Source organism: Lepidochelys olivacea (genome assembly GCF_965140295.1).
Source record: "Lepidochelys olivacea isolate rLepOli2 genome assembly, chromosome: 12".
NCBI classification, from domain to species: Eukaryota; Metazoa; Chordata; order Testudines; family Cheloniidae; genus Lepidochelys; species Lepidochelys olivacea.
In genome coordinates, this window is record NC_140422.1 from 40,711,109 (window position 1) to 40,723,944 (window position 12,836).

At 47.8% G+C, this 12,836-nt stretch overlaps 1 protein-coding gene across 1 annotated transcript in view; it reads left to right on the forward strand.

Moving 5' to 3' along the window:
* Positions 1-3,040: 3,040 nt before the first annotated feature.
* CYB5B (cytochrome b5 type B) overlaps positions 3,041-12,836 on the forward strand; it is a 44,338-nt gene continuing 34,542 nt past the window's right edge. Inside the window, exon 1 of the mRNA XM_084644386.1 lies at positions 3,041-3,269. Within this exon, the coding sequence (XP_084500512.1) occupies positions 3,114-3,269 (156 nt within the window). The 5' untranslated portion in view covers positions 3,041-3,113. The remainder of the gene's footprint in view (positions 3,270-12,836) is intronic.

The window sequence follows — 12,836 nt, forward strand, 5'->3', positions numbered from 1 at the left end:
CTCTCCACGGGGCGGTGACTAGGAATTATTCCGTACACCTAGTGGCATCTACACCAGGGGCTAGGTCAGTTTAAATACATTGCACAGAGTGTGAAATTTTTCACGGCCCTGAGTGATATAGTTAAGCTGACCTAATTTTGTCGTGTAGAACAGCCCTTAGTAGTTTGTGCCAGCAGAGCATAGAATAAGAATTATGATAAAGGTCTATATAGTAATTGTCAGGCACAAGGAAATCTGATGCATTAATACAGGAGAGCAGCTTCCTTTGGACAGATACAGTGTAGAACCTGAGCACTTGTCTAGGCCTAAACATTAGATCAACCTAGCTGAATAGCTCAGGGCTGTGAAAAATATCACGTCATGTGCAATGCAGCTTGCATGAGGAAAACATTTATCCACCCCAGCGGATATCAAAGGACAGTAAGAATGTGCCATTCTGATGAGTGGTATAAATGAGTTTAATATATAACTCCCTGTTTCTGGAGGAGTAGAGGGATAGACGATATACTGTAAGAGCACAAAATTGGTCTGAATGAGATGTTTCTTTGGCTGAATGTTTTTTCCTACTCCTATCGCAACTGGTGCATCTCACACAATGGCTCTCTTTCCTTAAACAGGAGGACTTGTGGCACCTTAGAGACTAACCAATTTATTTGAGCATAAGCTTTCGTGAGCTACAGCTCACTTCATTGGATGCATTCAGTGGAAAATACAGTGGGGAGATTTATATACACACAGAACATGAAAAAAATGGGTGTTTATCATTAACAGAGTTGGCAACGGGCTTTGTTGCAAGGATAGGTTCCTGGGTCAGTGTTTCTGTTGTGTGGTTGCCGGTGAGTATTTGCTTCAGGTTGGGGGGTTGTCTGTAGGCAAGAACTGGCCTGTCTCCTAAGATTTGTGAGAGCAATGGGTCGTCCTTCAGGATAGGTTGTAGATCCTTGATGATGCATTGGAGAGGTTTTAGTTGGGGGCTGAAGGTGACGGCTAGTGGCATTCTGTTATTTTCTTTGTTGGGCCTGTCCGGTAGTAGGTGACTCCTGGGTACTCTTCTGGCTCTGTCAATTTGTTTCTTCACTTCAGCAGGTGGGTATTGTAGTTGTAAGAATGCTTGATAGAGATCTTATCGGAGTTTGTCTCTGTCTGAGGGGTTCGAGCAAATGCGGTTGTATCGAAGAGCTTTGCTGTAGACAATAGATCGTGTGGTGTGGTCTGGGTGAAAGCTGGAGGTATGTAGGTACGAATAGCGGTCAGTAGGTTTCCGGTATAGGGTGATGTTTATGTGACCGTCGCTTATTAGCACCGTAGTGTCCAGGAAGTGAACACTGAAGCAACCTGAAGCAAATACTCACCAGCAACCACACAGCACACAACAGAAACACTAACCCAGGAACCTATCCTTGCAACAAAGCCCGTTGCCAACTGTGTCCACATATCTATTCAGGGGACATCATCATAGGGCCTAATCACATCAGCCACACTATCAGAGGCTCGTTCACCTACACATCTACCAATGTGATATGTGTCAGCAATGCCCCTTTGCCATGTACATTGGTCAAACTTGACAGTCTCTACCTAAAAGAATAAATGGGCACAAATCAGATGTCAAGAATGATAACATTCATAAAGACAGGTTTCAGAGTAACAGCCGTGTTAAGTCTGTATTTGCAAAAAGAAAAGGAGTACTTGTGGCACCTTAGACACTAACAAATTTATTTGAGCATAAGTTCTCGTGAGCTACAGCTCACTTCATCGGATGCATTCAGTGGAAAATACAGTGAGGAGATTTATATACACATAGAACATGAAAAAATGGGTGTTTACCATGCACACTGTAAGGAGAGGTTTCAGAGTAACAGCCGTGTTAGTCTATCTTCGCAAAAAGAAAAGGAGTACTTGTGGCACCTTAGAGACTAACCAATTTATTTGAGCATGAGCTTTCATCCATGCTCAAATAAATCGGTTCGTCTCTAAGGTGCCACAAGTACTCCTTTTCTTTTTACTGTAAGGAGAGTGATCACTTAAGATAAGCTATTACCAGCAGGAGAGTGGGGGAATGGGGGGAGAAAACCCTTTGTAGTGATAATCAAGGTGGGCCATTTCCAGCAGTTAACAAGAATATCTGATTTCAGAGTAACAGGGGGTGGAGGGTGAGAAAACCTGGATTTGTGCTGGAAATGGCCCACCTGATGATCACTTTAGATAAGCTATTACCAGCAGGACAGTGGGGTGGGAGGAGGTATTGGTTCATATTCTCTGTGTATATAGAAAGTCTGCTGCAGTTTCCACGGTATGCATCCGATGAAGTGAGCTGTAGCTCACGAAAGCTCATGCTCAAATAAATTGGTTAGTCTCTAAGGTGCCACAAGTCCTCCTTTTCTTTTTAAGAATATCTGAGGAACAGTGTGTGTGGGGAATAAACAAGGGGACATAGTTTTACTTTGTGTAATGACTCAACCACTCCCAGTCTCTATTCAAGCCTAAGTTAATTGTATCCACTTTGCAAATTAATTCCAATTCAGCTGTCTCTCGGAGTCTGTTTCTGAAGTCTTTTTGTTGAAGAATAGCCACTTTTAGGTCAGAAATCGAGTGACCAGAGAGATTGAAGTGTTCTCCGGCTGGTTTATGAATGTTGCAAAAAGAAAAGGAGGACTTGTGGCACCTTAGAGACTAACCAATTTATTTGCGCATAAGCTCAAATGAAGTGAGCTGTAGCACCCGGGCACGCGCCCCCTCCCCCCCGGAGCAAGCAGAGACCCCGGGCCGCGCGCACGTGGCATAAGGCCCGCCTCACGCCGCGTGACCAGACCCGAGGAGGCGGGACGCGGTTCTTTGTCTCCCGCCTCCTGCTTGGGCGGGTCGGTGGAATCTCGCCCTTTCACTGGCTGCGGTGGGGCGTGAGGGCACCTCTGATTGGCTGTTAGGAGTCGAACCACAACGGGCTACGAGCGGCCGGCCGCTCCCTTCTTCGCCATTGGTCGATAGCGGGGGGAACCGGCTTGGGACGCGGAAAAGCCCATTGGTCTCTAGGGCCCGGAGGGGGTGTGGCCTAGGTACGGCGGCCGCGCGGGGCCTAGCTAGTTTGCCGTTCGGTAAAGGAGCCGGGAGCCGGGATGGGGAGCGAGCCGCTCAGCGCAGCTGGGGCCGGCGCGGCGCCCGAGGGCGGCCCCGTCTTCACCCTGGCGGAGGTGGCGAAGCGCAACTCGAGCCGCGAGGCCTGGCTGGTGATCCACGGGCGCGTGTACGACGTCGGCCGCTTCCTGGGCGAGGTGAGGCCCGCGGGGCCGGCCCGGGGACACCCTCTGCCGGCCGCGAGAGGCGGGGCGGGCTTGGGGAGGGACCGGGGGAGGCGCTGGTGTTTATGTCCCCGGGGGGAGCACCGCCCTGCTGGGCACCCCTGTGGCGGGAGCGACCCTCCCTTGCCCGGCGGAGATGGGGAGACGCTGACGGTGGTTGCCCCGCAGCGGGGTTTTGTCATTCATCGTTCTGTGTTCGTAGCGCCGCGGCGTCCTGAGGGACCCGTCGGCTCGGGACTCCCTTGTCTGTGAGGCACGCAGCCTGTGTAGACGGGCGCATTCCTGCCCCGTGCGGCCGCCAGTCTGAGTTAAAGCAGACGCAGCAAGTGGCTTGAGGTGGGAAGGGGGATAGCGGTAGCCCATGATGTGGTAGTTTCAAACTGTTTCCGTTTTTCTCTTCCGAACAAATAATTGAACCAAGGAGTTCTCGTTGGCATCTCTGCCCCCCTCATGAGATGAAAAAAGTAAATTAAAGGCTTGGATTTGCATTTCTATCTTGGTTCCCGTTGGCTACATGAATTAGTAAAAGATTTTACACCAAGTTGTGAGACAAGGTGTGTGAGGTAATATCTTTTACTGGACCAACTTTTGTTGGTGAAAGAGACAAGCTTCCAAGCTACACAGAGCTCTTCCTCAGGTCTGTGGAAAGCTTGTTCCTCTCAGCAACAGAAGTTGGTTCAGTAAAAGATATCACCTCACCCACCTTGTCTCTCTAATACCTTGGGACCAACATGGCTACAACAACACTGCAAATAATATACTAAGTAGTGTCAGTAATATAATAATAATATACAGGGTAGGTCAATATTTTGAAGACCAATCTCCAAGCAGAATCCAGGTTTTAAAGGAAACGATGCTGGTGATTCAACAGATGAGTATCTGTCACATTATTCACTTCCAAGAAGTGGGTGTATCTCTCTGCCTGGGAAGGGAGTTATCCCTGTGTATAGTCTGCAGTTCTCCTGCATTCTCTGGGGTGAGCAGTGCTATGTGGTCACTCATGTTGCTATTGACTTGGATTCTTGAAAAGTTTTAAGTTATAGGTTGCTCCTAACAGTGTTTGAAGTCAGTAACTGAGCAGAACAAAAAATGGCAATAAATTGTCAGCTGTGTTTTTGTCCCACCTCAAAATAAAACCTCAGCTGCCATGCCAGCACCACCCTCCCGAGCTTCTGGCTTCTACATAGCAATGTATCACCTCGTTCTGAACCAATGCTAAAACAGAAGCACTTCACTGAAAAAAGCACCATCTTCCTTTTCAGGACTGTTTGTACTCTGTGTAAACTTGGCTTGGGTTTACCACTAGCTGAAAATGTCCATTTACATACACCTGCTATGTGGTCATAACATTATTAAGAATATGAGCAGGATTTTTGATCTCCAGGACATGATGACTAAAAAACAAATCTAGTGGAATCTACAGGCTATGTGATAGAGGACAGAATGATAACTCATCAGACTTTTTGGGTCCTTCCATCTTGCAGCATCTGAGATATTGGAGGCCACGGCTTTGTGTGTGTGTGTGAAGCTTTCCAGGATTTACAAAGTAAGACAAATTTCATTTTTATTGTACACTGGACAAGATAGTGCTACCTTCACCCCCCCAGATACTACAAAGCTGAGTAAAGACTGTGGAGATTGTGCCTGCTGGGCAGCTCAGGCAGCCAGTTTAGAATAGGATTCCTTATCTTACACAATGACTTGACGATGTCCCGAAGTCAAACTCCTTCATTCAGCCTTTGCTTTTCTTTCAACAAATGTATCTTAGAAGATTCAAATTGTAGCCTCACTTCTTTCTTAGCTCCAGTTGCCGTGAGTGTCTCCTCACTGATTCATGGTTGATGTTTGAAGGGCTTAGGCCCCTGAGCCAACCTTGCAGCAGTCAGCACTGATGACTTGAAACAATGCCATTCCTCATCAGATGACTGAGAAAGTGGAACTTTGGTCTCTTAACACTTAAACAGCCTTGAGCAGTTTGGAACAGGAAGCTGTCTGTTAGTTGGGTTCTAATAAGAGCTTTTGGTTGATGGGACTATTTTCAGCCTATTATCTGGCTGATGTCAAAGTCAGAGGTGTATTTTTCTAAGCAGAAGCAGATTGTCAGTGCCCAGTTCAGCATCTCTGCCAATTTGTACATCAATGACTGTTGACTGCAGAGGTGCTGGAACAGTTTTCCTAGTGTGGGTGCTGAGAGGCATTGAACCAAACTGCAAACCCTGTATATAGTGGAAACTACTTCAAGCCTGGGGGTGCTGCAGCACGCCCAGCACCTATGGTTGACCACCTTCGACTGTTAATGAGTCCTAGTGAAACCATGTGGAGTGTACTGGGGTCTGCTTGTGAATCCTCAGGTGATGAAAAAGCAAGTCAGCAATCACCATGTCATTGCCATGTTCCAAGCCCTTTAGCCTCCATGGTGACATTGGAACATCAAGCTCACTATGAAGCTGTGGATCTACAGGACTATGGTTATACCAATTCAGTTGTATGGAAGTGGAAATGAGAGCTCTGAGGAAGGTTGAAGAGCACCAGATTGATGTCTTTGATTCTTGTTGTCTTTGTCAGCAGATCCATATTAAACATCTAACTAAGATCTGCAATGAAGATATTTGTAGCCGAACCCACCAACCACCTCCATCAGCACAGATTTTGGTTTGGCATCTTCCTTGGTATGGACATATTATTAGGCCAGAAGACCAGTGAATTTTGAGCACACTTATGAAGGAATGTTGCTACATGGTCAATGATGGCCTACATGCCAAAAGCTATGGTGATGCAGTGAGGTTGGCAGTGATGATCATAGACTGAACATCCAGCAAGACTGTCTTAAAGACCTAGCTAGAGATTGATCTGGGTAGTGCTTGCTCTGCAAGGAGGCTGCATTCCTTTGGAATTTGTGATAATGATAACAGTCATGGTCATCTTGTTGGAAGACTCTTGTAAAAGGCAGGCAGCCTCCGTGCCCCTTGGGGTCTTTCACACTGCATTGGCTTAGGCTGTCCCTTCTTTGCTTGAGTCAGTTTTGCATTATTTGCAGCTTTCATAGTGAAATGGAACTGAAATCTTTTCTTGTCTTTGGTGAGGTCTACAGTACAGACTTCTGACGAAATAGCTATGTCAGTCAGGAGTGTGAAGAGGTCTCATCCCTGACCAATAGAGCTGTGCTAGCAGAAGCTGCTAGGGTAGAGAAAGTTATACTAGCAAAACTGGGCTTTTACTGGTATAGTTTGTTGCTCACAGGGAGTGATCTTGTTATACTGGTACAAAGCACAACTTTGACAGTTTAGCTGCATCCATGCTAGGAGTGCTTCACCAGTATGGCATAGCAGTAATCCTGTGTCGGTAAAGCACTTCTAATGTGGACACAGCCTTTCTCTGCAGGACTATAAAGGGGTCTTGGCTCCCAGATCCTCTGCCTATCTAGATGTGCCATTTATATTCTAGTATTGCATTCAGCTCTGCATCTGCATGCTGCAGTGTCTGAAATGTAACCTGCCGAGCCACTGTCTGTTGGGTATTTATAGGTACTGATCACAAGAGTACCCTAAGTTGTACTGGCAAAAGCACTTTTTCCCCTGTTTGTACTGGGGGATTTGCTGATATAGCTATACCTGTATAGCCATACCAGCAAATCTGTTCTAATGTAGGCTAGGCTTGCATCTACACTACAGCTTTTAGTGCGATAACTATGTAGGCAAAAAAATCATACACCTTACCAACATAGTTATACCAGTTACATTTTTAAGTGTAAATCAAACCTTATTTTACAGACGAAAGCAAGATTAATCCTCATTAGCCCTATGTAGTCAATACAGTTCCTGGAGAGTGTCAGACCCAGGCACTTTAATGGATTTTAAACAAGCCCAGGTTTCAGAGTAGCAGCCGTGTTAGTCTGTATCCGCAAAAAGAACAGGAGTACTTGTGGCACCTTAGCGACTAACAAATTTATTTGATAGCCCATGAAAGCTTATGCTCAAATAAATGTGTTAGTCTCTAAGGTGCCACAAGTACTCCTGTTCTTTTTAAACAAGCCCAGTGTCTGATAAACTGTTCTGCATGAGATCTCTGAGGGTATGTCTACACTAGCAGAGTTACAGCGCCGCTCAGAGAATGCTGAAGGGAAACCACTGTTGTGTGTTCACACCGTCAGCTGCCTGTACAATAGAATGTTCACACTTGTGACACTTGCAGTGGTATTTGGAGCGGTGCACTCTTAGCAGCTATCCCACAGAGCATCTCTTCCTCTTCTGTTGCTAAGAGTTGTGGGAAGGCGGAGGGAGTTGTGGGGCATCCTGGGTCCTTTCCCAATGCCCCATGATGCATTGCTTCACATCCCAACAATCTCTGTGCTTTCGTCCGGATTTGGCGCCATCTTTCAATGATTTGTGTACTGCGCGCTCTGCCTCTTCAGTCTGCAGGAATGAATCCCGCACTGTTCTGGCACGCCGTGTTCTCCTTTTGATCCCTCTTCTCGCTGTCCCGCCACTCCTTCAATTCTTGTTTTTCGGAGTGCATCATGACATCATGCAGAAATTCTTCATGGCCACTTTCTAATTCTGCGCAGCCATTCAGCCGGTGATAACAAAGACGAAGGCTGGGCTCCCAAGGTCATATCTGTGAAGCCAAAATGCAACATTTTACAGAAGCCGTATTGTTTGCAACACGCAGACCACTGATTTAAAACACAGCCACTATTCACATACCTGTCACTAATTGGCTGACACCAGGCAAGTACACATGAGCCACAAGACCCTGAAAATGATGAGGAACCGCAGGGGAAATCGGTGTTCCAGGACCGTACTTTACACTGGGCACACGGCTCTTGGGGAGAGCCAGCACTGTAGGTGGGGGCCTTATAACCATTTACTGTCCCCACATTTTCCACAGGATGTGATCATTATGGAAGCTATCTCGCTGCTGAGGGTGAGCAGGGAATCAAGGGAGGGTCTTCTCCAAGACTGCAGCTTCTGCCCTGTCCCTTATGTGGCTTGCCTGTGTGCAGCAATGATCCTCTTCCCTGCCCCCCCCCCCCCCCGTGACGGCAAAGTGGCACGGGAAAGTTACCCTTAATGAGGCAAGAAACAAAGCAGCTCTGCCAAAGAACCTATGGCAACAGATTGCCCAATATCTCCATGAGAGTTTCCTGGAGATCTGAGGCAGATTCCTGTGAAGTGACGGAGTCAGTCGATACCCTGTTGCACCGCTCAGACTAGGCATGTGGTGGTACATGCATCATACAGACACAAGCCTGCTTTCTGCAACTCTCCTGCCCCCAACATCTCGCTTCAGTGATTCCCAAAATCAAAGCCACTTACTAGGGCCCTCCTGTTTGCGCTTCACCAGGTTCCAACAGCTGTGATTGGCTAACCTCCTCTGGGGTAGAGAAGAGCTCCTGACTGCATGCATCTCTGACCTCCAAGTCGTCCTCTGCCTCTGGGTCCCCTTCCCCATCCAAGATTTCCTCCTCCTGGCTCAGTCCACTGTTGACTGGCATGTGAGCTACCGAAGTATCCACAGTGGCCTTTGCAGTGGAGGTAGGGTCACCACTGAGTATTGCGTCCAGCTCTTTGTAGAACTGGCCGCTCGTGGGCACAGCACCCGTAGCGGCAGTTTGCCTCCCGCGCCTTGTGGTAGGTATTCCGCAGCTCCTTCACTTTGATCCTGCACTGCAGTGTGTCCCAGTCATGGCCCCTTTCTGTCATGCATTGTGAAATCTGTCCATAGTTGTCATAATTCCTACGGCTGGCGCGCAGCTGGGACTGGACCTCCTCCTCTCCAAATGCTGATGAGGTCCAGCAGCTCGGCATTGCTCCAAGCCGGAGATTGTCTGGTGCGTGGAGCAGCCATGGTTACCTGGAAAGATGCGCTAAGACCACTGCACGCGTCACTGAGCAAACTTTCAAAATTCCCAAGGAATTTAAGGGGTGGGGCTGATGGATGGTCACCTGAGGGCAGGGCAGTAGAGTTCAAACTGATGACCAGAGAGGCTAGAACAGGCATTGTGGGACACCTCCCAGAGGCCAGTCGCAGTGCTGCAATTGACCAGGGTATCTACACTGGGACCACGGCACTGTAGCCCCGGCACAGAAGGCTGTATCCTCTTGTCGGGGTGGCTTTTTTTTATAGCGCTGGAACTACGCAGTGGCTTGGCAGTGTGTATACCTCAAGAGTTACAACGCAGAAAGCTGCTTTGCTGGCAGAAATTTGCCAGTGTAAACAAGGCCTGAATTGCTGTAACTGCAGATGTCAGGGATTCAGCATGAAATGTTCCCCCTCAATCCTCTGTAATGGTTGGGGAATTGCTAATTGCTGCCTGGTCTAGCCCTTGGCCACATGTTATTTGTACAGAATTGCTGAGCTCATTGAAGTGCTATTGCAGGGCTATTGCATAATCTCTGAGAGGCCACTCTGGTTCCTGCAAACCAGACACAGTGGGTCAGGTGCTGGTCAGTCTGTCTAAAGTGTGTCCGTTGCAATATGGATTATTTTAAACTTTATCATGTTATGTTGCTGGTTACATAATAGAAGTTCTAAGACATTGGACTTACCACATGGCAAAAGTCCATCAGGTCATAAGAACGTGGACAGAATGAGGGAGATGTACAAAGGCAGCTCCTCAAGTTGCATGTAAAACCTATAGTGAGTTGGTATCTGTTTCTCTTCCAGAGCTGGCTGGGCTGCAGTGGGGGGTATGCCTGATGTGTTTCAGCTGAAGTAGAACCATTTCCGTAAATATCTCCCAAATATCAAAAGGGTAATTCACTTACCATTTGAAACAAAATAAGCCCCAGAATGCAGGTTACAGTGGTGTCTCTGTGCTGCAACTGTATGAGCTATGAAAACTATGTCTGTGTTTAAATATTACAGGTAAACTGCAGAGGGTTAACGTTCCAATTATGTGCTGAAATGGCCTGTCAGGAGCAGGGGTAAATATACCTTTTGATTAGTGCTGTGAAGTGTAAGTCGCCCTGTGCTGCATGCCCCTTTCTCCACCACGTGCACACTACTGTTTGGGGCACTTAACTCATCCCCTCCCAAAACTCCTTGTATTTCTATTTAAGGTATTCATAAACATCGTAGTGGGGGGGGCTTGAAATCTTTACTGGATTTCTCCTCACAGCCCCCTTCTGAGGTAGGCAGTGGTGTTGTTTGTATTTTACAGATCAGGAACTGAAGAGTGGTGAGTTGGGGCTCTCTACATGAATTCTGGTTGATATTGTGAAGTTGTATCGTGAAGAACCGCTTTATTATGAGTACCTATGGCTGTCTACACCACAACTTATGTTAGCATAATTTGTTGCTGTGGGGTGTGCATAAACCACCCCACTGAGTGACCAATTACACTGATATAAGCACCAGTGTGGAAAGTGCTATGTCAGCAGGAGAGCTTCTCCGGCCAACGTAATTACCGCTGTTTGCGGGGGCTGGCTTAGAGCAGCTACGTTAAAGAGCTTACAGTGCACTGCTATAAGTTATCTAGTGTAGCCAGAACCTGTGTGTATATGGGTCCACCATGGATGACAGTGCCTGTAACATGTATGACCCAGACAGAAAGAGTAAGGCCTTGTCCACACTACAGAGTTAGGCTGACTTAAGTTACGGTTCGTGACATACAGCCACCACTGTAATTAAACCACTGTTGCATCTCCACACTATGCTTCTTGTGTCGGTGGAGTGCGTCATGGGTAGCTATCCCACTGTGCAATTCACGACCATCTACCGCAGGATTTATTGGGAAGGTTTTGCAGTGCCTCATGGATAGGGCCCTACCAAATTCATCATCCATTTTGGTCAATTTCATGCTCATAGCGTTTTAAACATCGTAAATTTCATGATTTCAGCTATTTAAATCTGAAATTTCACAGCATTGTAATTGTAGGGGTCCTGACCCAAAAAGGAGTTAAGGGGAGGGGAGTGGCATTGCGGTTCTGCTATCCTTACTTCTGCCCTGCTGCTGGTTGCGGTGCTGCCTTCAGAGCTGGGCAGCTGGAGCGCGGTGGCTGGTGGCCGGGCGCCCAGCTCTGAAGGCAGAGCCACCGCCAGCAGCAGGCTGGCCTGGGATGGTATTGCCACCCCTACTTCTGTGCTGCTGCCTGCAGAGCTGGGCGCCCAGCCACCAGCTCCAACTCTCCGGCCACCCAGCTCTTAAGGCAGCGCAGAAGTAAGGGTAGCAAAACCGCAGACCCCCTAAAATAACCTTGCGACCCCTCTGCAACTTCCATTTGGGTCAGAACCCCCAATTTGAGAAACGCTGGTCTCCCCAATGAAATCTGTATAGTATAGGGTAAAAGCACACAAAAGACCAGATTCTATAGTAGGATACCAGATTTCATGGTCTGTGACGCATTTTTCATGACCACTAATTTGGTAGGGCCCTACTCATGGGGGCAGGTTCAGGATCCCATGATGCAGTTTTCCCTATCCCATAATTCAATGTGCATCCTAGTACGTTTCATGCTGCTTTTCAACAGTCCCTGTAACCTGCGCGCCCGCCATCTCTGTCAGGAAGTATGGATGCTGGACTGCTCTTCACTATTTTGATGAGCGTTATGAACACAAGGTACCTAATCCCGCAGTTTTTCATGAGCTGTGACTCTGACGATGCCTTGGTGTCTGCCTTATGGTGAAAGAAACAATTCAAGATTGCTGTTTGTGTTCACGGAGCAGCTGCACATGGTGGACTGTTGTTTCTGGGCTCGGGAAACAAGCACTGAGTGGTGGGATCACATCGTCATGCAGGTTTGGGATGACAAGCAGTGGCTGCAGAACTTTTGGATGTGCAAAGCCACCTTCCTGGAACTGTGTGCAGAGCTTGCTCCAGCTCTCCTGTGCAGAGACACTAAAATGAGAGCTATGCTCACAGTGGAGAAACGATTGGCAATTACTGTGCTGAAGCTGGCAACGTCAGACTGCTACCGATCAATCGCAAATCAGTTTGGAGTCGGGAAATCCACCGTGGGGGTTGTTGTGATGCAAATGTGCAGTACTATTAATTGCCTCCTGCTAAGAAAGGACTGTGACTCTGGGCAGTGTGCGTGGACAGGGGATTGTTTTGCAGCAGTGGGGTTCCCTAACTGTGGTGGGGCAATAGGTGGCATGCATATCCTTATCTTGGCCCCACACCACAGGGTGCCTCAACAGAAAGGGCTACTTTTCCATGGTATTGCAAGCATTGGTGCATCTCCAGGGTCATTTCACCGACATCAACGTGGGCTGGGCAGGGAAGGTGCATGACAGAAAGCTGCAAGCAGGGATTTTCTTTCCACACCAGTGGATTACTATTGGAGGTGTGGAAATGCCAATAGTGATCTTGGGAGACCCAGCCTACCCCTTGCTCCCGTGGCTCATGAAGCTGTACGCTGGCCACCTTGACAGCAGCAAGGAGCATTTCAACAATAGAATCAGCAGGTGCAGAATGACTGGTCAGTGTGCCTTTGGCTGTTTGAAGCGTCGCTCGTGCTGTCTCCTCAGGAGGTTCGACCTCCATGAGGACAATATCCCTGTGGTCATAGCTGCCAGCTGTACACATCATAATATCTG